Source organism: Buteo buteo, chromosome 14 (assembly GCF_964188355.1).
Source record: "Buteo buteo chromosome 14, bButBut1.hap1.1, whole genome shotgun sequence".
NCBI lineage: Eukaryota > Metazoa > Chordata > Aves > Accipitriformes > Accipitridae > Buteo > Buteo buteo.
The window spans coordinates 3306495-3332430 of record NC_134184.1 but is presented as its reverse complement, the minus strand read 5'-3'; the positions used below and the strand labels follow the sequence as shown (position 1 = coordinate 3332430).

The window sequence follows — 25936 nt, the reverse complement described above, 5'->3', positions numbered from 1 at the left end:
TTCCCCAGAGCTTTTAATATCTAGTGATGAATGCAACTGGAAGGGGAGAAAAAGAAGGAAAAAACAAAAAAAAAACCCTTGTCAAAAGTTTCCGAACAATTCCAGATAAGATAATCTGCTTTATATTTTGGACAATTCATGCTAACTACTGGATATGTGTTGTTCAGAATAAATAATTTCTCAGTGGAATTACCTCCTTTGAAAAGTCACAAAGCATATTAAAGGCAGTGTTTGTACACTGTAAATAGCTCTAAGAATTGTTTTTAAACTCCCGAGACATTTAAAGCTGAGTAAACTGGAAATTAGTATGATGATTACCTTACATAGTGTTGGGACACCAGCAAAAATCTACAATGTTTAAGTTCTCGAAATCTCCTAAATAACTACACATTAGTAAATGCTTCAGGTTTCTTCCACAGAAATGTCTATACTCCAGTCATGTTAAAAGAAGATAAATGTTAGTGATGAGAGCTAAAATTAAGATAATCAGAATTTTTTTGATCAATACAAGTGGAAGGGAGATAACCACAGGTAAACGTGGAGGAATTTTAGACTTCAGAATCTGCTTATTTCACCATAAACCACTCCTCCTTTAGAAATCCAGCTTCTCTGTGAGAGAATAATCTGGTTTTCTCCTCAACTCTACTGAGAACTCTGGGGGGCTGAGCCACACAGTGCAAGGGAAGGCTCCCAAAGTTTCAGGCTCACAGCTCCGCCAGGCAGCCTGCTGCCTGTCCAGGCACTGGAGACTGGGAGGCTTTCAAGAGGCAGAGAGCTTGGTTTTGGGACCCACAGAACTATTGTGGGTCTTGGCTCTCCTCAGGCCTGCCATGCAGCATCTCAGGAACCAGAAGCAACCTACTGCTGGAGCAGACTCTATGACTAGAGTCATCAAGACCTCTAGAGCATATATCTGATGTAGTCCTCCTAGGCTCCCTTCACAGCTAGTGGAGCCATCTATTTCAGGATGCCATGACCTACACCCTAGAAATAAATATTTATCATTAACTGCATGACAGCCAAAATACGAACCTGTAAGTTGCTCAAGCTGTGGTGTCTATGTAGCAAGATTTTTGCATTCAGTCAGGTGAATCTCATCCCAAGAATCCAGAGATGCTCCATGGCCACCAATTCATTGGTTGGAAAACATACTCTGTTTTTCCTGGAACTTCAGGGGAATCAAAATATCCCAGAAAAATATTCTGATTCAATGGTAAATGACCACAATAAATAATCAATGATGTAACAGATGATTGCAATGAAACTTCGCTGAGAAATGTTGCCAGTCATCTGAATCCAGAAATACCATCCTAAGGGCAGAAATTTTTCAAAGCTGGCCTTAATAGAAAATTATCCCCTACTAGGGAGGACAGGAAAATGTGCTCAGTAACTCTGTTTCTCTCCAAAGAACTTAAGATGACTACCTTAAAGTCAGAAGTCTAAGGAAACACATGGTTATAGCTAAACCTTCCCTGAAGGACACACCTGAAGGGGAACAGACCCTCTGCTTTTCTGGAATGCTGCAGGTGAGTGTCACAATAGAAATTACTTCGTTGTCCTACTTGGTATCTGACTTATGCAGTCCCTTGAATAAACAGGTTTATGAGATCCTTCAACAGCAACAAGCAGATTGCAAAAAGATCCAGCTGCCTATCATAGTGTGCAGGTAGCATCAGTGCACAGGTGTCACGGGTATTCAGCTAGTCCAACGGATGTCCAAAATCAGCATGTGGACACGGGAAAATGCATAAAGTAAGCGTCAAGAGCATTAAGTTTATGCCTTTGTTTAGCAGAAAATGCTTCTAAGACACTGAAGTGATCCTTTTTGTTTTGATTATCTGCCTAGCAAATATTCAAAACCAGCTGATGAAATACAGATTCTCCTGTACTCTGCAGTAATCCTCTTTTCCTCTCATCAACCAAGAATGAGCTTCCAGCTCTGCAACTGCCCTACAACTACCATCACTCTACACCACCAAACACTCTGTGATAATGTCCTGGCATTGGTAACAAACATCAGACACCCCTTATCTGACTATGGCAATGTATTTTGAAAAAGCTTTCCAGCTAGAATTAAGCAGAAAATGTTCCCGTTGTGAAATACTTTTCAGGATAAAGCCCAGAACAAAGCTTTCTTCAAGAAAAATTAAAAAGGGAAAAACAATACCAGAGTTACTCACACAGGAATAACTAGCAGCCTGGCAATCAGCACCCACTGGAGATTCAGGTTAAAGGCTTTTTGCCTGAACCGAAGCAAGCAGAAACTCAGACTTGAAATGTCAACGTGGTCGGAAAGTGCTTGAGCCACAGAGCTGCTTCTTACACCCTGAGGTTTAACAAAAAAAAATTCTCGAGACGCTTTTCCAGCGGAAATTTTAACAAAACTATCCTGTTCTGATGGAAGCTTGGCATTTGGCCAAACCTGACAGAACAGTAAAACTGTTGCAGGCAAAATCAAAGTATCAGTCCAACAACCTCTACCAGAAGATCAGAAAAAACGTAACCTAGGAAGGATTACTGGAGCCACGTGACAATTTCACTTTACTTGCTCACCATAAAATATTTGGTTAATTCTTTTCTCCTTCCCGTGATGATTATATACAGTCCTAAAGAACTGCTTCACTTTTTTAAAAAAAAAAAGCAATTATAGTTACATGCATAAACAACAAAGCAAAATTTAACTGAACATAGCACAACAGAAGGTCATTTGAACAAGTCACAAAACAAATTACCCAGATCTTCTAATGAATTTCTTTTTCATTAGGGCAGAGTTTCACCACTGCTACAACAGCAACAATTAATCTCAAATTTAGTGCACTCACACACGTGTGCACCATTCCACCCTCTCCAGCAGAGGTGAAGCCTACTTGCTGCTATCTCCTTTGTCATCATGTGAAAACACAAAGCAGCACAAACCCTTACAGAAACTATGTTCACCAGAGCTACTAAAAATAAATCCTAGATGAATGAAGCTATTTAATTTGTTAAAACAGACTCTTAACTCATTTTGCTAAACCACGTACCATACTTCTCTCTGCTTCCTTATATTGATGACTGGAACTTTCTAACCTACACAGCTCTTGATGTTAAACCTAATATGTTGGTGTGCCTCCATATCTGAAGTTTGGCATGTTTGCTTATATTTGATAGTGCAACTCCTATAAGAATGTAAGCTAGAAAACCAATACAGTGTACTGAAATCTGTCTGGACGCCAAACATGACTCATTTTAGTAAGCATTCAGTAAAACTTCCACCAACAGAACGATTTTAGTAATATTTTAAATCAAGTCTGATTCTTTAGGAGACAAATAATAGCTTGATCACTGTTGTGTTTGTTTTTTGGTTTTGGTTTGGTTTTTTTTTTTTTTTACAAGCTTCCATTCAAATGAAACCTTCCAGCATTTATTTGTAAAAGGCCATAGCAGTTTAATGAAACCATAGGTATCTTTCCTTATATTCAAAGTGAACGTGAAGATAAAGGCAGAGGTATTTTTGATTCAACTTTAGCATACAGAAAGACAAGTATTTACACAGATGGTTTTATCCTCTGGAAAGACAAAATTACCTCTGTCTTTAATTGCAGCAGAAAATATTAATCTTCTTTCAAAACTGTGAAGTAACTAACCTTGTATCTGCAAGATTACTTGGAAAGATACATTTGTTATAACCTTTTTTTCCTGTAAAAGTTCATAAAATTAGTAGTGTGGTCATCCTGGTTTCTCAAATAGAAGAACACAAACATTCCCATGAATATTATTTTTTCCCCTTCAAATCCCCTCAGTACAAAGAACATAACCTTCACTTTAAAATATACAAATTACAGGAAATACATAATGCAGCATACAGGTTTCACTGTCCCTCGCTACATCTCGCATAGCTTGTGTGGCTCTATCCATCCTCACTTAGCCTCTCCTCCCTTGCAATATCTCATCTTCAGGCATCTACTAAGGACCATCAGGAATGAAATGCAGTATTCTTTCATTATCAGTCAGGTGTGTTTGGAAAGAAGAAATCAAGGATGAAAAATGTCTGGAAGTAGAAAGGCGCGATGAAAAAACAAAGGCAACCTATTATAGGTGATGACGGGATTTTAGGCAGTGACATATACATTACCTCATCTAAGATTCCACTAAGCTCACTTTATATGGCTTAGACAAACTAAACCAAAATTAACAGCATGGACAATGCTGCAATTTCTACCAGTTCATTCCTCACCAGTCCATTTCAGCAGTAGTGTAGAAAGGGGTCAGGTGCAGGTATAAAGGACAGGGCCATAAAAGTCCCAAGTGTTAACAGCTCTGAAGTTTCCATAATTAAAGCTATACCATTAAAACCTACAAATGTAAACAAGGCCAGAGGGACATCAGAATCATCAATGGTTAATGCAGAGAAATGTGCTTTTGCACAGCGCTAAATGCACTTTTTCCTTATCAAAAGTCTGTTCATGTATCTACTACTGCCAGGGCTACTTCTAATGTGCTGTAATGGCTGTTCTTGCAGCCTTGCTTGCTAGTTCCAGTGGTTAACTCAGAATGAGGAACAAGTTCTGCAACTTCACGTGATAAAACTAAAATCTCAGTCCTGAAAGACACATGTAACTTCTGTACACACCGAAATTAGTGAAATGGAATCAAAGTCTCTGGTTTTGTTTACCAAAACATGTACAAAAGTTGGTTATGGTCATCAGCAGGTTCCAAACTTGGAGTCCCAGAACCAACTGGCTGTAATTTGTTTTCCCTTTACAGAACTGAAACTAATTTCAACTGTCTGTCTGTTTTAGTAGCAGAAAGCTGTAAGAAATATAAACTCAGTGAAATACGCTGGGGATACAGGGATAGACTTGAAGTTCAAAGCTGGTTTGCTGCACTTCTATATTGCTCATCTTTAAATGTCTCTCCACTCATAGCAAAGCCTGACTCTGCTGCCAGCTCCACTCCACTGACTGAAATTGCATAATTGCTGTCAGGTAGTTGGTTGTCACAAACCAACAGTTATTCCCCTTGGTTGTGTTTTAATACATGAAACTGCAGGATCGTGGCAGATAAGAGGCATTACAGAACTAATAAATTAAAAGTTAAAGCCCGAATAATTCATGTTACAGTACTTTCTGAGTAAGCCTTGTATAGCTACCATAGTTTTTTAGATGGAACAAAATACGTATAGCTCATTTGTCTGGGGTTTCTTTTCTCCCTCGCGTAACCAGGTGTCTTACCAATATGGCTATACAGTACTGCCCAGTCAGGATGTGTCTGTCAAAACAGGCTTTGACTGGAAATGCTGTTCTCACAAAACAGAAAATAAAGCATGCTTTGCAGTGAAAAACTCCACAAACCTAAATGTCGGGGTTTTTTGCCAGATGACAGCACAGTCATTTTCTGAACAGCTTTGTTTAATAAGTTGTTGGTTTTACTACTACTCTCATTTCCAAGCCAAAGCTTTTAAGCAGCCAGAGCAGTTCCCAATGCACTGCTACGTCCTTCTGTTTGGAGCTGCTTATGAAACAGACCACAGACCACTTCTGCTCTATTTTTGGGTTTTGAGCGGTCTCAAGGTGTGAGCCTAAGGCAACATGCCCTCCAGCAGTCTAAGCGTTGTCACAGCACAGCCAAAGACAGCTGTGGCCTTGCCTACATCAGAGAGTCATATCCTTCTCCTCAAGAGTCCAGGTACCTGTGGAAGCAATGTCACCACCGTACGTACTTGCCACTGCAGTCACATAAATATCCGGAGCAACCTTAACATCTAAGATCATAGCTGATATACATGTGTTATGTATCTATAGCTGCATCCTGCTCCTAGGACAGTCAAAACAATTTCTTCCCTCCCTTCGACTGTTTTTCCTAATTTATTTTGCAGACACATAGCTCCTCGAGCAGCATATAAGCACTATGGTATCTGTTTCACTGCTCCCACTGGAGCAAGAGGCGAGATCCAGTGCTGGTTGATCTTACTGTCATGACTGAGAGCAGCCCTGAGGAGAAGGACTTGGGGGTGTTGGTTGATGAGAAGCTCAACATGACCCAGCAACACATATTTGTATCCCAGAAAGCCAACCGCATCCTGGGCTGCATCAAAAGAAGCATGGTCAGCAGGTCAAGAGATCTACTCTGCTCTCATGAGACCCCACCTGGAGTACTGCATTCAGCTCTGGGGCCCCCACGGTAAGGACATGGACTTGTTGGAGCAAGTCCAGAGGAAGGCCACAAAAATGTTCAGAGGGCTGGAGCACCTCTCCTATGAAGACAGGCTGAGAATATTGCGGATATTCAGCCTGGAGAAGGCTCTGGGGAGACCTTATAGCAGCCTTCCAGTACTAAAGGGGACTTTTCAGAAAGCTGGAGAGGGACTTTTTACAAGGGCATGGAGTGAGAGGACAAGGGGTAACGGCTTTAAACTGAAAGAAGGTAGATTTAGATTAGCTGTAAGGAAGAAGTTCTTCACTGTGAGGGTGGTGAGGCACTGGCACAGGTTGCCCAGAGAGGCTGTGGCTGCCCCATCCCTGGCAGTGTTCAAGGCCAGGCTGGATGGGGCTTGGAGCAACCTGGTCTGGTGGAAGGTGTCCCTGCCCATGGCAGGGGGGTTGGAACTAGATGATCTTTAAGGTCCCTTCCAACCATCAACCATTCTATGATTACTGAGCAACAGCCTCATGGCTAGCCTTCCTTCAGCCTTACATTCGCCATGCAGAAGGATGGCAGGATAAATCCCTGTGACTCCCAATGGCAGCACTAACTGCATGTTGGGATGGTTGGAACACAATCCTGTTTCCTTTCAAAAGCATCTCTGCTGAAGTTTAAAGGCAAAGGTGGTGGCAAAGGGCTTTCAGAGCTATAGAAATTCATATTTCTTCTTCCCCTGTGGGAATACAAATAGGAAAATTTCTGTCTTGCTCCAAATATAGAGTCTGAATGACCCTAATAAAGAAAATCTATTCAATCTTCTCATCTTCCCCTGAAGTAGGAGCTTAGATACCAGTAAATAAATAGACAAACTAACAATATTCAGAATTAGCTAACTGATCGACTGCCTCACAATTGTTTAAAAAACACTGATCCAGTGCCTCCCTACAAAGAGAGAAGAATAAACATAACGAGCCACACACTCAAAATGCAGAAAGCCGAATAGCATCCCATATACAGAAAGACCAAGGTCCAATTCATCATGAAAATATTCTATCAAAGTTCCACAAGGGATACAAGACCAAAAAAAATAATACTCTTATTTCAATAGTTGTCCCCTAAAGACACTTTTCTGTTTCCATAGCAGTAGGCAGTAGACAGTAGAGTACAAAACTGTGTCATTTTCATGTTACTTATTAAAAAAAAACAAAAACAAAAAAAACAACAAGCCTTTACAGGGATAAAATTCAACCCCATAACCAAATGGAAGCATTCAGGACTCACCGAGCTGTCAACATATTAGAGCCACTGCGCGAGACATTGCTGATACTATGGCAGAAGTGAAGAAACATTTTTTCACCTCCTACACAGCTATGACACATCCCTAAAAAAGAACTCGGTATGCCACAATCTATTGGACTCAGGATGAGAGTTGCGCCATTAGTCCTCTGGTGTCACATCTGAACTGCTCTGGAAAATAAAGAGCACACACCCAATTGTTCCCATGTAATAGGACACATCTATCTGGAAATCAACTGGAACGAACACCCTTACACATATAAACTATTACACAATCAAAAGCTAGCTGTATCTCATAGAAATAGTGTAAATAGAATAAAAATAAATAGCAAAGAGTTAAAAGACTGTTTCTATGTCAGGTCTTGTTTGTAGTAGTCTGTGTCATCCTTGATACAATCAACAGCAACAAAAATACCTAAAAAGAAGCAAAAACTTTTTGCTGCTTCAGGCTCCAAATGTAGCAGGTTTCCCTACTGCAATTAGGAACTGAACTTAATCACACTACTTATACAAGTAAGAATCCTAAATTCAAAGTTACTGCTCCAAATAACCCCAATTATGTCCTCAATGGATACTAGCATCAGGACAGAAATAATTAAAAAATTGAAAACTACATTGTCTTTACAAGTCTGTTTAATCTAGAATTACTTACATCTGTAGTCAGGTTGCTCAGGTGCATTCAACTTACCCCTTCCACACCTTAACATGACTGAATTTTCTTAAAGTTTAGCCAAAATTTGCAGTGAATGCTTTTGGAATAACAGCATCAGCAACTTACCAGCAATGCATTCCCTAATTAACTACTTATACTCCATCCTTACACTACTTATACCTAAACACTTGTTAGCAAAGAGTAGAAAACAGGTTATCTTCCTTATATTCCTCCCTATATTTAAAACAAGTGCCAACTGTGAAAACCAAAATACCAATACTGTGTGAAGTTGGTAACAAGCTGACAAAATTACAGTTAAGAACCTCTAAACATGAAACATTTTTTTTTTAAGACAAGATTCACTATGTTCCTCATACTTGTGCCACTCAGACTGCTTAAGCCATGGATTTTTAGCTGCTATTACTGGAGCTCTGCAAGTGGAGAGTTTTAGTAAGTCAGATCCTGAATTTTTGACTGTTACCCATGACAAACTTTGAATAGGACCTGCCCACTGACATCCAATGACCTAGAAAGCTGCCCCAGTAATTCAACAGAAATGTTTGTTTATGCCACCGATGCATTTCAACCACTATGTTTGCAACATAAAACTCTGGTAAACAGGATGATGACTGACTAATTGAATTGAACTGAATATGATAAGTGGCCCTGAGATGGCTATTGGCTTGATCCAGCCACTTTGCCATTGCAACAATAAGATACAAATGACTATTCATACCTTAGTTTAACTACAACCAGATTATGCAGGCTTAACCTATGCTGAAGTTAGTAGCTTTTAACTGTATGGAAAACCTGATGAGTCTTTGTTTCTCTGTTGTTAACAAAGACATGTTTTTCAGACAAAAAATGCCTGAGTGCTGATATACCTACCTGTAAGTAGAGAACTAGAGAGTATGGCTAATGGGAATAGCTTAGTTTTTCTTTCTTTCTATGGTTTGGAGTCAATTATCTTATCTCTACAGTGACATTCACTGTTTCCAAAGAAAGATGGCTACTTGCTAGTAACGTTCAGGGTTTTCTAGACGCCACAATTTATACAAATCTGAGCCATCCATTCATTTTGATTTATTTACATTTACTTTTTGCTCCTTTTACATAAAACTTAAAACAGAATACTTTTTATACAGAGCATTACATATCAATTTTACAAAGATTTCCAGAATCATGCCTATTACGTCAAAAGATCTGTTTTTAGGGTAGTAACATCACAACCTTGCAGTTGCTTAGCACATATAAGCTACTTAGACAACAGAATTTAATGAATAAATTTACATCTACAAAAGGGCTAAACCGCTAAATTTCTTACTTATACACAAATTGCAAATTGGGGGACATCTGACCTTTAGAGCTGGAATTCAAAAATTTTATCTCTTTTTTCCTTAAACATTGCCACAAAAAAAATCATTACTGAGACTCTGTGTAAGAAGGTCTCTCATTTGCTTCAGCAAAAGTCTATGGACACAGGAACTAGTATTTCTACTTTGTCAGAAAACTAAAATGTAATTGGAAGCAATAATGAAATGGGATTTACCAATCTAATGCCTGGAAGAGTTCAGCCATAAACTAATCTCTGCACAAAACCATCTTCAGAGGGAAAAAAATAGATAAGTAAAAAAAAGGTTCTCAGAATCCAGACTGTTATTTTAAGCAAGCCAAAACTATGCTAGTAAAGGAAGTTGACTAGAGTCTTCATTTTTTTAATATTTATAAAAAAGGTATGAATAATCTGTGCACCAGACTCTGTTTGGAGTTTGTGATAAACACAAAACTTGCCTACCCAAATAAAGCTATTGAGATGAAAAAACAACTTGCTTGGTAGTGAGAACTGATGATTATGTTCACTATCATTCAGTATTAATAATTTTCTAATGAGTTCCTTAGGAGGAACATATATATTTTCAAATCCTTGAAACACCACAAGCTAAGTTCAATAATATTTGCTAGAAACAACAAAGGTTTGCACTTCTTCAGACTACCTGCATCAGCAGGGATCAATCTCTCTCAACTTTTCAACCCCAGGAATAGTTTTCTATTAAAAAATTCTAAAGTATCCTGTGCTATTTTATAATTAATCCTACTTCTTGGCACAGTCATGATACAAGATAACTGATAATGAAAAGGAACTAATAGCAGGAGGAATCCATTATTAATTTTTTGTGTGTCCCTACACAAGAAAAGGGATAGGCAACGATACTTAGGTCTTCATCCTGTAATCACACCTCCACTTGCTTGAGGGCAAGCATGGGTAATCTTCAGGACTGATGCCATAAGTATACCTCCAGGTACAAGCCTGACCACAGCTCTGGTAAGACAAGACTTGCAGTGGACACAAGGGGAGCCTTGCTAAAATCCAAAAGGCTGTAGCAAAGCCATCCTGCCATGCAAGTCTCTTTCTAGTGTCGTAGGAAGAGATTCCATAGTTGCTGGAGTCTTACTTTTGATGGCTTAGACAACACAGTTTAAAAGCTGTTGGGAACAAAGCACTACACGTTTCATGTGTATTTTTCTGATTACAAAGAAGAACCTGCTCTGATTACATAGCAAGAAAAGTGAAAGAAGAAAATCGAGCAATGAAGTTTAAGAGTTCATTTATTTCATAGTCACTGGTATATAGATTACAGTGGCAAATTTTTCAACTCATCAGAATTTCATATGAAGAGATACAAACCACTAATTAAGGTAGAGGAATTCAAGTCTCAGTTATACATAAACTACACAGATGAAAATGAGAGGAGCATCTGTTTAAGCTGGAATATTCACAATGCACAAAGCAGTAAGTGTGTGAACAACTCAAAGCTCAGTAAATGTTGCGAGATTTTGGAACAGTTATGAACTATAATCCATGAACTACAAAGTTTAGGTTACAAGGGAGTGATTGAAGAAAAACTTTACTTCACCACATTTATGAACATACCAATTGTTATAAGACTGTTCTTAAAAAAAAAAACGAAGAAGAGGTTATATCATGGATTAAAATCAAAATAAATAAAACCATAAATACCTATTTTATTTATACCCTAGCAAACAGACTGTTCTTTATGAATTGCCAATAAACTTCACACATGTTGTTCTAATCACAAAAATTAAGTCTGCTGTTATATGAAAAACTCTGTTACAAATCTGGAAAGAAAATGTAAGTATCATACTGAAACAGGCTTCTTATTGCTGAGATAGACTTCTTATTGGTGAAGTACTCACTGTTTCATTATAGAATATACTTCTTAAAGAAGAGCAGTAACATAATCTAGGCATTAGAGATATGTAATGTTTTCATATAAGTAGGTATATATAAACCATAAATTTAGTACTTCTGATCACAGAAGTCTGAAGTAAATAGTTGCCTTTCAAAGACATCCTTCTTTCACGCTACAGAAAATACTACAATCAAAGCATAGTAATTTCAGTAAAAAAAACCCATTGCTCTGGTTTTATATGGTAAGTAAGGAAGTGAGTCTCTCTATAACACTCAGGCAGTGCAAATTCTCATCAAAACCAAACTAGAAATACCTATAATGCATTACTGCTTTAAGGGAGACACAGGTGCCAGCTCCCACCTCTAGGCTCACAGTTCCACAAGAATCTCCACTGTAAAGAAACCTGCTGACATTTTCTTAAGCCTGACATATCTGTTGTTTGCTGAGTGACTTTGAAATTCAGTAACAAAAATGCCTTGAGGCTTGAAAAGTCCCTTTTCATTAGGACATGAAATTCCACCCAGGTTTAGCTGTACAATGAACCATTAAAAAATGGAGACTAATTTAAAAAATCATTACGTCCTTTCTCTCATTTGCGCTTTTTTCAAAAAACACTGGAAATAATAGTCTAGCAACCAAAACTAGATGCTTTCTGGAGCCACGCTTCACCGTACCAAAGCAGGAGCAGCAGCAGCTACACTTAGTGTATTGGATACATCTTGGAGTTTGCAAAATAAAGCAGAAAGGGAAGACTTTGCTATGGAAATGATAGTTAATTAAGAAGGACTATTTCTTTTTATCTTTTTTTTTAAAAATTAACTTCTACAGAGAAAAAAAGACTGTGTGCTTGCGTTTCATAATACTGAATTATTCTTAGATGAAATAAAATGCTTGATTTAATATTTTAAACAAATGCTGAGTTCCATCATTTATTTATGTTGATTACTGCCAATCAGCAGTCCAATCTTGGCTCAATTTACAGCAGTTTTATAGCACAGTAACTCCAATGCCTTTCAAAAGTTCTACACCTGGGCAAGGGATTAGAATCAAGAGCAAAGATTTAATTAAATCATTTAATTTAGTTACATCCTAGAGATTATACTTTATCCTAGAGAAAGGATATACTTCACATTCCTATTTCAGTCAACTTTCTCTAGCTTCATTTATGAAAATCTTACTGAACAACCAGTATCCTGTTTATTAGGTTGTACTCCCCATTTTATGAAATGGCAACCAAAAGGACCTGGGATCCTGAAAACCTCGAGGGAACAAAGTTTCTGCATTTTTTTTCAACATAGTCCATCTATTTAAATTTTATATGAGCCTTTTACTATTTACTTCTTTCAGTGTTATATTAGCTTTCCTCTGAAATACCAAAATTCTCCATCTTCTTTGGTTATATATTTATTTATTTACAGAAATGTAAATTCAAGTAATGTCACCTATTTCAGGATGTGCTGAAATAATCTATAGTTTGTAACATGGAATAAGAGCTTGAGAGTCTTGGACTCGAGTCCTGCCTGTCTCTAACTTGATCCAATTACATATTCCTAAATCCTGGCACCAAAAGCAGCTAGTTTCTTTCTTGGCACCAGGAAAGCGTATGTTCCCAATTTCAGTCCCATAGGAAAATATATTGGAAAATCTAAACTTGATCTCATCAAGTTATCCGATTTATATAATTGAAATGAAACACTAAACCCCTAACATAGAGAAATGTTATTGTCTACAATGCAATGAAAGCAGGTTGCTGATTTTAGGTCATAATAAAGAAATGCAGAGCTTTACTAATTTTCTCATCCTTTCCTAACATGGAATGTATTATCATATATTCTGTCTTTTTTCACACCGCCCAGTGTATGGCAGAGCATAAGATCTGAATTAGCACTAATAATTCTTGAGAACAAAAAAGGACTGGTTTCAAAGGGTTTCAGAAAAAGCTGATGGCACAGTAAGAGCCCATGCCATTGGGGTATATGTTCCTGTCTTATCACTAACTCTAATACTCGCCCAAGGTAGAAAGGAGCTTACATATGACCAAGCAAGACAGGCTTCTGTTTACTCATTATGAAAAATGGGTATCCACAGTTGTGTTTCTTCACATTTCTAAATCAGGCTTAGAGTCTCAATCAAAAGACTTTAACAGCAAAGTTTTCCGTAATAAACTTTTTGAGTGTTAGCTCTACATTAAAATTAATTACTGCTGTTTAGAAGCTACTGACTTGAAAATTCATTACTCAAAACGAGTTTTAAGCACTCATTTTAGTTTGATTCAAATTAACAGACTGAAATACCCTGAAAAAATGACATCCACTAATAGATTATGTATTGTTAAAAGCCAGAATTCTGTCTTTAAATACGGTATAGAAACCTGACTTTGCCTATAACATTTTTACTGCTACATCACTATGAATCAGAAACCACCTAAACTGTAATCTCCCTTAACATCTCTATTAACCAGATAATTTAGTTCTACAATACCTTTAATAGAAACAATAACTGATACACCTTACAAAAAAAGACCGCTACATGTGGCCGGAAACTGCCTGAACTTTGGAGATCCTGCAAGATCACTCATGATTGAAGAGTTCATTTGCTAATGAAGAGTTAAATCACCAATTACCAAGTGAAGATAGTGAAAAGCCGTGTGTGTATACAGGAAAAGTGAAATTTGGGTTCCTCCAGTTTCACGTATCCTCCAGATGTGCAAACTTCCTGAGGTAAAAATACATAAACCAATGCTTATCAGGAAGAAAGAATTGACCAAAAAAACCCAAACAACACACTACTTTATAGACAAAGCAAGCAAGGAATTCAAGCCAAAACAGCTGTGAAGCGTTTGAGAAATTTCAGAGAAATCTTAACTCGCAACTAGTACCAACCTTAGCATATTTAGAAAACATAAGTTAAAACACATACTACTCTCTGAAGTTCTCTACTTTTAGCACAATATTTTAAGATATACAATGGGCGTAGTTAAGTTTTTCTACTTGCTTTACATTAAAATAGGAGATATTCTGAAAAAACATTGGTACAGCACTACATGTACGTTAAAGGCCCACTATTCTATTACCCATGTTGGAGATATTTCTAAAGATCAATAGTCCCTAAAATTATGTTACCATTTTAAAGTTGTTTTTCCCCACTTCCTCTCAAAAACATCTCATTCATCACTTTTAGAGCCACCAAGACCAGTTCAGAATAAGAGAAGTACATTCCAGCCATTACTACATTTCTTTTTAAAGCTTCCCTTAGCAAGCACAGGGTCTATGTGAAATACTGAATGCATGGGAAAGAAAACTTGAGACTGAGTCTAGCAAACCACATGTTCAAAAATAATTTTTACGTATGCTTAGAATATTTTACATGAGATAGAGAGTATTTACACTTTTCAGTTTGTGATGACCATGCAGCCCTTTGAACAGATTGGCAGCAATGAAGGAAAAATTTTGAAAAATTAAAAATTTCTTATACATACCGTTAAGACTGAGCTTATAGTTCCAGAAGGGTTGTGGGTTACTCAATTTCATTTGAAGAAAAGTAGTGAAGAACAAGCAACATCAGTTCAACACCCCGAAAAATACGTGGTCTTGCACCTAGACAATGCAGTAGCTGTGGGCTTTGGTGAACTGCCAAGAATAATTAATTCTGAGGACAGTCACACAGGAAAGTGCAGCTACAGGTTTTGGTCCACTGAAACTTGGAGCAAGCCAGATCATCTGACACTGGAGCTAACTGACTGGGAGTCGATGCGGTTTCTTAAGCTTCGAGAAACGAGGCACGTACGCCCGCGTGCACAGATCTCCATTTCAGTTCCACTTACATCATTCCACAAGTAGGAGAACTAAGAACTACTTAAGGCACTATGTGTACGGGGAATTATCTTACATCTGAGATTATGGGCCACTCCCACGTCTGCCGCAAAACATTAGCTGATATACTGAGGAATTTTCAAAAAATGCTTTCTTTGGAGAATTAAATTACCTTTGTGGATGCAATAAAATCTCATCAGTGCGTTTTCTGAACATGTTCCCTAGGTCTCTCTTTCTCATAAATATTAATGTACAAAATCAGAGGCCAAGTCATTCCAAAATTCATACACTCTATGTATAAATTTAGAAGTTTTAATGTGGTACTAGCACACAGAAACAGTAAACATCACACTTGGTTTTTAATACATTTAAACGTTGAGTATTTTTCAGTAGAATACTCTCAAGGGACCTAATTAACTGAATGACGATTTTTCAGATTAGCAAAGAAGCTCGATATGTAGATGAAAATACGGGCTAAGAAGTTCGAATTTGCACCAGTCACAACCTCTGCACACTGTAGTTGCATGAGGTGAAGAACTGACATTTATTTTCCTCATTTTATTGGGTAGCCCCAGGTTATATAAGGTTATTTCACATGAAGACTCAAAATCTTGTCCGTCGGCTCTCCCATTTGTGATTATATTAACATAAATTAAACCATTATAACGGAACAACCTCTCATCCAGGGCAGGATGATTCATAATTGATTGATGTCTGGCACCAGGCAAGATCTTGGCTTCATGGCTGCCCAGAAATTAATGACAGTGATTTCTTCATCAGATGACAGGTAGGATAAAATCAAGATGAAATAAATTTCAAATATCATAATACTAAACAACATGAATCAAAGCTGTCCGGTCAATGAAAATGGTTTCATCCACTCAGTAGATTACCAGACAAGTCTCGCACAGAAATCACTCTGCTAGTTTAATTCATTAATCTAAGTTTTAGAAAAGCTGTTTAAAACTACCATTGTGTCTATCGTTAGAGCCAACACATAAGCAAATACAAATATTACCCTTTACCCTGATTGAGCTCCTGGATGTATCTTTAATGTCAACCTTCCTAAATGTTAGTCTCCCAAAACACTCTTCTGTTGATATTTTAGTACACCCCTAAAGGAAAGAGCATGAACAGAAAATTAGTCGACAATGACAGAAAAATTTTATATTCAGTTGGGGATCCACATGATTTTAGCATGTTATGTATTCATAACAACTTCATTTGTTCACAAATAAAGCCCACTGAACAAGAACAGTCCTAGAAGGCACTTTTTAAGAAGCGTTTAAAAATAAAGAAGGTTTTCAAAAGTTTGCTAACATGTTGGTAAGTGTGCATACGTTGTGTGTATCTATCTAATTCACATACCCATGTATGTACAAGAGTAAAGGTGTATTTTTAATTTAAAAAGCAGCATCACTAGTTTTTGCTGCCTGACTGTTTCAAAGATGGGAAGACACTTATTTTTCTGTATTTCTGTATCTATTTTTTATGTAACTAAAAAGCAAACCCCTTTTTTATTCCATGAGAAGTACAGTCTAGCTTTTACTGGTCTACATAACAAATATTTTCCATATACTTCTACTCTTCCATTGAATTGTATGAGAATGCTATGGATGCTTTATCACATGTCAATTAGCTCATTTTTCACAATGCTCTCATGACACTCTGTATATCATTTACACAGGGTTTATTTGTCAAAAGCTCACAGCACCTTTCTGACAACAGATGTTTCGAAATGCATCCTATTTTGCTTGGCAAAGACTTATTTTAATGGGTTTGACAGTATGATTTCAGTGAAAAATTCAGTGGTCATTTAACTCAGTTTAGGAAAACTAAAAAGCGACTCTCATAAATGTTCATTTTGTAACTCATATATGGTACTTCCAAAGGAAGCAGCCTTATAAAATGTGTTTTTCCCAAATGATTATTCATTCTAAATTATTCTGCATAAGGTGTTTAAGCAACTACTTCTGCTTGATTGCTTGTCAGTTTCCCTCCTAAATAGCATGCAACTTTGAATCCACAGGTACTCCATTGTCACTTTACGCATCATGAACATACACAGTAAAAGGTACGGTGGTATTTTTTTCAGCAGGAATTCTTACGGATGAGCAGTAATTCTAAGACCTTAACGTAAACCAATGGACAAATATTGCCACGTCTCCATTTGAAGGATTCTTACAGAAAATTAAGTCGGGGGTCTGCTGCTGCAGACTTTACTAGTGAATAGCCCTTGTTCTGATTATTCTTACTGAAATCATCTGTTCCAGTAGTATGGGTTAACAGCCGAGTTATATTCTAATCCAGTTCTCTTATTCAAGAATGTCACGAAGTGCCTTATGAAAAATGAATGAATGAAAAAGGATAAGTTCACGAGTCTCTTTAAAGCCCCTTCCTACCTAAGAAAATGGTTGGCATCTCAGTGCCGTGAGACAGTCAGCTCCTCCTCAAACCATAATATAGTCAAATACAGAATTTTCCCCCAAATAAGACTGCACAGGTGGTCAAGAACAATTGCTCAGTTAGCAAAAACCCCTAAACTTGTTTTCATGAACAAGTGTCACATATATATAAATCCACCATCATAAACCGAGTACTCTAGTCTTCTTTTTAAGCACACACGCAGACTGCCTAAGAATAAGCCACCATAGATTTTGCCACTGACACGTTCTCGCTTCTCTTCCCTATATCACTGTACTATCTAAAAATGGCAAGATTTAGCTTGCATTAGGAGTGACAAGAAACAATCCTTATAGCAATAGAGCCACATAGAAATAAAATTGTACGGATGTTGTCAATCTGTGCTATTTCAAGTATGAAGCGTAGCAAAAAAGCAGGAAGGATCGGTCAGGACAGATCACTGATTATGCTTCTTAAAACTGTCTTCCGACCCAACCTAAAGAGGAGCTATAGTATACATACCAAACTACAACACATGGTGGCATTCTCTAAGGTAACAGAGGGTGGCTCGTACTTTACCACTGACTGGTAGGTATTAGCCACGTTTTGAGCGACACTTAACATTTTCGCTCTTCACGATCCAATCCTTTTGTTCTAAAACTACTTGTTTCCTGAGGACGGGCACAAAACAAGCCATCACCATTTCTGAATGCTGTTGAGTATCGAGTTGAATACCACAAAACTAAAAAAACCAGAGAAGTCACTGCAGTATCATTTAACTCCTTTTATTTCTAGGGTTCTAATACAAAGTACCGGATAAAACGCAGTCACCACGGTACTCGTTTTAGCCATCTCGGTTGACTGCCGGCCACCTACCTCGAAGAAGAACAACTTGTCGGTCTATACGAAGAGGCCCTGACCCAGGACGGGCAGCGGGCAGGCAGACCCGCACCGGGACACCCACGGGGCTGCGGGGCAGCTCTCCCACAGCCGCCGGCTGTGCCGTTCTCTCTCGCTTTGGCGACCGGGAAGCGACCGGGCGGCGGGGAGCGGGACCCTTGGGCTACGGCCGGCAAAGCCAAGCGGGGCGGCTCAAGAAAGGGACTGGCCAGCCGCTGGACGCTTCAAAAGCTTTCCGTGCGGCGTTCTCTTCGACTTTTACGAAAAAGACGGGGCGAGACGGGGACACGCGGGGCGACGGACAGGCCTCGCGCCACGCCACGCCGGGCCGCCTCACACCTGAGGGGCTGCCCGCCGCGGCGCCCACCGCCTCAGCCCTCTGAGGGGAGCGCGGGCGGCGGCCGGCGCCTCAGCGAGGCGGGAATTTTCCCGCCACAGGTCGCCCCCCCCCCCCCCCCCCCCCCCCCCCCCGGCCACAGAGACGCACCTTGGCGCCGCAACCGCCGCTTCTTGAGCCCGAAGATGCGGACCTTGGAGAAAATGTCCACCAGGTTGCCGTTGCAGAGCCCGCGGTTCTTGCTGGGGCTGTTCCGCCTCCTGCTGGCCGAGGGCCGGTCCCAGTGCTGCTCCCTCGCCTGCCGCTTCTGGCGGATCAAGCCGCTGGCGATGGCCGCTGCCATGGCTGCTCGCCGGCTCGCCCACGCCGGCCGGCGCCGCGACGGGCAGGCGGGAGGGCGGCGGCGGCGGCGGTGGGGCGCTCAGCCCCGGCGGGGACCCATCCCCGGGGCAGCGGGAGCCTCCTCCGGCCCGGGGGGGGCGGCCGCAGCGGGGCAACCCCCCTCCGCCCCGCGGGAGGAGCCGCCGCCGCCGGCGGGGGTCACCTCAGGGGTGCCCCGCCGCTCCTCCCGCCCTGGGGGGCACAGCTGAGAGGAGCGAGGGGGACTCGGGGCAGAACCGCGCCCGGGCGAGTTCGGGCTCGGGCTCGGGGTCGGGTCCGGTCGGCACAGCGTGGCCTGCCGGGGTTGCCCCTCAGCCCCTCACCGCCGCCCGCTCGCCCGCCGCTGCCATCGCCGGGGCCGGGGCGGCTACCGCCGAGTCTTCCAGGCTCCCGCCTGATGATTGCCAAGTGCTTCAGAAATCAGCATCTGGAGAGAGCGATCTTCTTCTCCGGGGAGAGCTGTAATCACGGCTCTTCGGTCCCACCCCGCTCCAGCCTCCCCTACACACACACGCACACACAGAGGCACGCACCGCTGGAGCTTTTTTTTTTTTTTCTTTTTTTTTTTTGTCCTCCCCAAGGCGAGGGGCGGTGAGGGCGCAGGGAGGGGGCTGGAGGAGGGACGGGGGAAAGGCGAGAGAAGAAAGCCAAGGGGGCGAGGGGCGGAGGGAAGGGGTGTTGCTGATGCGGTTTTCTGCGAGGTGAAGGGGGGGGGCACGGACGACCCAGCGGGTTCCCGGGCGGATCCGCCGGCAGCTGCCTCTGCCCCCCCCCGGCTTCAGCTTTCCCGGTACCAGTCCCGGTCCCCGGACCGGGGGAGAGCCGTGGGGGGGCAGAGGGAGGCGGCTGAGGGGGTGGGGGGGGGGGGTCTCGTCCGACGGGAGAGGGGTTTCTGCTGCATGCGAAGGTTTTGGAGCCGTGAGGAAGAACCGCACCGGCGAGGCTGAGGGGACGGTTCCACCCAAACCGACGGGCGCTCTTCGGGAGAAAAGGTTGCAGCGCCAGCGGACTTCTGAGCCGGGACGCGGACCGATTTGTGAGGTTTCGGAAATACCGAGGGAATGCCGTAGGGCACCCACAAACAGCCGCAGCCGGTAGATTTACTGATCACCCGCGCCGTGTAAAATCATTTCTTAACTTCTCCTGTGGTCTGTGTCTCGGAGCACTTGAGCAAGCACCGGCCAAGCTCGCTAGACACAGAATGCCTAAAGAGTCTCTGCCCCGAGGAGTTCACAATACACTACAGATAATAAACACCATGTAAAATACGACATCTCATTTCTTTCCTTTCATCTTTTCCTATTGGATCTCCTCCCTTTTCAGATAAGGGCTCAATGTTTTTTTGGATTTACCTTCTGCCAGCCTAGTAGTTAAACTTCCTGAAGTTGTAACTAACCAGAGGAAAGTAGAAAGTAGCTACACAGTAGCCAGTAGCAACACAGAAAAAAAAATGCAGAGTTATCCTACAAGGAAAGGCAGATGCTCTCTCTCAGAGAAATACCATGTAATAAATACCTAATTTCTATACTGTTTTCAGAAAGCTCTAATTTCTTATTAGATGGTTCTTTAAAAAAAACAGGCTTTGAAGTGTAAATATCCATCCAGAGTAATTCACTGCTTTGCAATACAGAACCTCGTAGGTAAGAATAGGTTCTTGTTTCAGCAGAGGCTTCAGTATCTCCGATATTGACCATTATTTCCCTAAAGAATTTAATCTACAAAGGGCTATTTTTACACAGAGGGCCAAAGCGTATGGTGGGAACTCCCTTATAGAGGGATTTTGTATTAATACTAGACCAACTAGGAGCAGAACACGCACAATCGGATCTGGATAATACATTTTAATTCTATTTAAAAGTGCCTCTAAAGAGATTCTGCTAAAACGCACTGGATTTTCTATCTGGCAATTTTTACAGAGCAGCAATTTCCCTACAACGGTTACAATTACCTTAACTAATGCAATTAGACAGACAGGGTTCGGGGTTTGTGGGGGTTTTTTGTTTTGTTTTGTTTTGTTTTAATTTAAATGTGACTGTAGTAGTTTTGCATACTGCTTCCCTTTTCCTTACTTCCCAGCAGCGGCCAAGACACGGTGTTCCCTTCCTCAAGTCTCCTCAAGACAGAAGCGCTCCTCCAAACGCTGCCCGAGTGGCCCCGGGTCCCGGGTCCCGGTGCCGGTCCCGGGTCCCGGTGCCGGTGCCGGTGCCTGGCTTCAGCACCATGGACAGCCGCGGGGAGCCCGGCGGCCCCTGGGACATCATTCCCCGCCAGCGGCGGCGGAGGTGAGAGGACACAGCCCAAAGTCTCCTGCTCGACCTGGCTCCACACAAAGGAGGGAACGAGAGGGGGCAGAGTGAAATAAAGGGCAACCCACCACGGTCTTGAATTTTTCCCAGGAATTTAGGAGTGGCTTGCATCCAGCCCCAACTTTTGCCTAAGAAACTCTCTCCAAAAAGATGTGGGTTCCACGGGTTTCACCAGAAGGACCTTTTCACATTACCCAATGATGCTATTCGCTCTATACTATCTACTACTATTGTTCCTTTTCCGTAGTTTCCTTCAAATACAGGGCCTTTGCCAAAACACACTGACATTTCTCAACGATATGATGCTTGGGGTGATGGCAAAGAAAGGTAAAGAATGAAGGTGAAAATGGGCAGTATGCCTATAGACCAGACGAAATGTGTTTCTTACTCCAGAGATCAAAAACAATAGCTTTCTACTTGCATCTCAGAAAAGCAGAGCAGTTGTTTACAGCTTGAGGTTTCGCAAAGAAAACTCAAGAGAGCCATCTGCTGTCTTAACCTGTGATAAAATGTGTGCAATCCTAGTCAAAGTGAAGGTTCTGCTAACAGATGGGTTGTAGAAGTATGAACATATCGGCTACCTTAAAGACTAGTAACTGCATAACATTATGCACTTACAACAAATGGAAATATCGTAGTTATAACATTTGCTACATTGGATTAGGATTTTATTTCTGGTTAACAAAACTCTGGCTATGAAAACAAACGATTAAAAGCAAAAGAGGGGGAGAAGGGATTTTCAATACTTTCTATTTTCCCATCTGTTCATTTCTAACTGCTAATTTATCATGGATTTCAGGAGTTTTCTAAAGCAAAGACATTTTAGAATCTTTAAAATTACTTGTTTGAATGAATTTTAGAGGAAAATATTCAACAGTGTGCATAAAATACTTCCTTTTTTATATAATAGGGTATGAAACATTATTACTCCTTAAATTTATTTTTTTTCTCTATTACTGGGGACAAACCACATTCCATTTCACCTAATTTAAAATGTAAATTACAATGTGTTATTTTCAGGCATCAAAGTTCAATATTAAAATATACACCATTAATATGTGTGTATATACATGTACTAGTGATACCTAAAATGCTTTTATAAGGGCTTCCATTAGCAAAAATTACATTCTATGTTCTATATTTTATCCTAACCTAGATACATAGGCTACAAAATTTACAGAATCAAAAATGTCATCCGTACAGTTTAAGGGCTGTGTTCTTGTGTTGTTGTTGTTCTTTGTTTTTTTTTCACTTGTGTGTTTTGCACTAGGTTGGGTAGAGTTACAAGCTACCGAGTCATTTTTGGTCAACGCAGACATGAAAACTCTACAGAGTTCTTCCTTTCATAAACTATTTCAATATAAACAAAAATGTCTTTCTACAGGTATGTTCCCACATACACATTTTCTCCTCCCAGATATCCTGAAACCATTCTTCATATCAAAACCAAAACAAACCAAATCAAACCCTAAAGAAAATACCCCCAAAGTCCAAAGCACATATTTTTTAGAAGTGTAAAACGCCAGATTATTACATTGCTACTAAACATGTTTCAGTTTCATGAAGTCGATTAAAGCTTTTATTGCACATGCTTGCCAACAGTAGGCACACACAGCTTGCTTGTCCAGCTAAATAGTTTAGAATACGATGCTGTAAAGTTAACCTATCTCAAATTCTAGAAATCATTAGTATTGTGAAACTAGATGTTCTTCCAGACTCTGAAGAGCTGAAGATCATTTTGTGTTCCTGAAAAGGCTTTTTTCTTTTTTTTTTTTTTTTTGAAGATGGTGTGTGCTATAGTTTAGCAAACAAGATTAATATCTTACTCCTTAAACTTCCATTCAAACTGGAAAGGCTACTCCAGGGGTAGAGGTCCCAATTTAGGCATAACAATTGCAAAGTATCCATAAGAGTACATCTGGGCCATTGGGAAAATTTAATGTCATTCCAAGAAGAGACATCTCAGCAGTGAAAAAATAATTGTTTCTAAATTCTGATGGATAAATTTAATCAACATTCTGGTACTTTTCATAAGGCAGCAAACTGGTTACCAGAGTGCTGTTTCCAGCTAAAGTTGTGATCCTAAACATTTGTTGGTACTGATCAAAAATTTACTGAAAGTTGCTGGTAATTTTGGCGGACCATAATTCAAGTGTCTAACTTCAATTTATGTACTAAGACCCCTCCAGTCCCACAAAATGATATCATAAGAATATGTGATACAGTTCTACAAGTAGGATTATTCATATAACTACAAACTCATATCTGCCCAAGGCACACAGTGTGTACACAAGGGGGGGACGGATGACACGACGACATTGGTAAGCAATGGTAACTTCCAATGCTCAATTTAATTTTCTTGGGGGAGAAAAGCTAGAGCAAGAGATATACCTTAATGACTTAAACAAGATGAAAGAAATATGATCTACGGCTTACTCTGTAGGTTGGTAAGCATTTAATTTCTAAAAAAATAACAAGCTAGAAAAACATTTGTCAACATAAAAGGTCATATTTGTCATGACCATACCAGTATGAACATATTAAATCACAGATAAGAAATCCCTTTTCAGATAGTTTATGTGCATTCCATGCTTATAAGACCAGTATAGTTGTGCAATGAGCTTTAAACAGCTCAGTTTTTTAAACAGGTCAGTTTTACATGTTCTTCTATGTTAATCTGGATATAATTATCTTTATAAGTTATTGTCAACTTCTCAGAAGACAATGCCCTGTGAAGCACTGCAATTTAAAATCCTTAACACCCCGAACACTCAATGCTGGTTGATTAGACTTTGAAGAGCATTAAGAACAAAGTTTATTAAACATGCTAATACACTTCACAGAATTTGGATATCTATGCTTTTACACTGGTCTTTATCAAAAGCACTCAGCTTTCAGTCTCAACATGCACTCAAGGAGCCAAAGTCATACCTATTAAAATTTACTGAATACATAGGAGGTTCTATGTACTCAATTGTTTAAATAGGTCATGGGAATCCCTTTAAATAAGACAAAAGTAAGCCTTCAGTATGTTGTTTAAAGGACTGCACATATTTTAGGCAGCTTCTTCACAGGCTTTGGTCTTACTCAACTTTATGTATCCAAGTCATAAGAAGAACCATTAAAACATAATTAGTGCATATGAAAGAATACATTAATCCACCATGCGAGGAAGTCCTACATTAGAGAGAGTCCTACATTATGCAGAGAACTATCAAAATGTTGCCATTAATATACGTAACATCTAATGCCTATACCAGCTCAGAGCCAACGGCTTAGCTAGTGCAGTATTTGTTCTGCATCGACAGTGATGTTTCTTTCACACATTGCCTGGGATATGTCTGCAACTCAAAGGACTGAGTACCTCTGCGCTAGTAAGGCTTCAAGTTCATTTAGGGAACTGAATAAAATTGTCTTGTAGATGACCAATAGGACAGCACTGAATACATATTGGCTTATTCTTTAGAAATTACATACTTCTGAAATTGCTTGGGTTTGCTTTTGCTTTTTTGACTTTGCTTTCCTCCTTCCTTCCCTTCCCAATACTAAATTGCGTTGATTATACTGCAGTAATGAGTCTCATGAATAGTGCTGTGTCAAGCAAAATACCTGCTTTAATTACTTAGAGTTTAATTTTCTATTCCATTGGCTAACTCTTCATGCTTCTACAGGGAAAAGAAAAGTGAATGGAGATTCTTATGCTATTTTTAACAATCGATAAGACGCGTGATTACAGCTCCTAACTTTTAGCACGCCTCCTGTGACATCTTTCATGACTCTTCCTAGTTTCCACTCTGTCTGTCCACTACTTCTGATACCACTTCTTTTGAGACCAGATGAACGAAAGAAATCAGCTGGACTGACAGGAGAATCTGAACAGCACACAGATCATATGAGGCTCTCTGGGCTAGCTCACCCAGGCCCAAAACTTAACTCCAACAAGTCTCTTTTAAACAACAGTTAACGACAAAGAAAGAATCAAGATCACTTTCAGGGACAAATCCATAAAAGTAATTAAAAATGAAATGCATTGTGGTTTCTGCAGCGACATATATATGATTTTAACTTTAAAAATTAAATAGTCCCCTTAAAGAGAGATTCTTAATTACTAACAACAGAAACACATTGCCATTTATTTTGCTCCCACTGCAGCTAACAGCAGATCTGCCATCAGAGTGCTTCTGACAAGGCTCTGGTGGCACAAGCCAGAATGACTTTCATTAAAGAAAAACAAACCCCCCCACCCCACCCCCCCATCTCTAATCCACACAGATGCACAGAGCAGTTTAAGGTTTAGAGACCTAAAAACAGCGTGGAGAGCTTCTTCATTAATTTTTCATATGCACAGCTTAAAACAACATCTGTTGCATTTGCTTATCTAGCCACAGCAGGACTTTCCTGTTTTGCCCAACTTCTGAAACATGCAACAGACTTTGCTATTATTCGCCCAAGTAACTGAAAGTCCCTCTATCGTGAGTCTGCTTTTGTTTTACAGAAACAAAAGGAACACCATT

General features: G+C 40.1%; 1 protein-coding gene across 5 annotated transcripts in view; it reads right to left on the bottom strand.

Moving 5' to 3' along the window:
• Window positions 1-25936, bottom strand: part of FGF14 (fibroblast growth factor 14) — a 247702-nt gene that overhangs the window by 125123 nt on the left and 96643 nt on the right. The window contains exon 1 of one of the 5 annotated variants that reach the window (XM_075045903.1): window positions 18886-19675. The exons of the other annotated variants lie outside the window; for them this stretch is intronic. Coding sequence (XP_074902004.1) covers window positions 18886-19078 — 193 coding nt within the window. The 5' untranslated portion in view covers window positions 19079-19675. Of the gene's footprint in view, window positions 1-18885; window positions 19676-25936 lie in introns of those variants that run through there. 5 annotated transcript variants of the gene reach the window in all.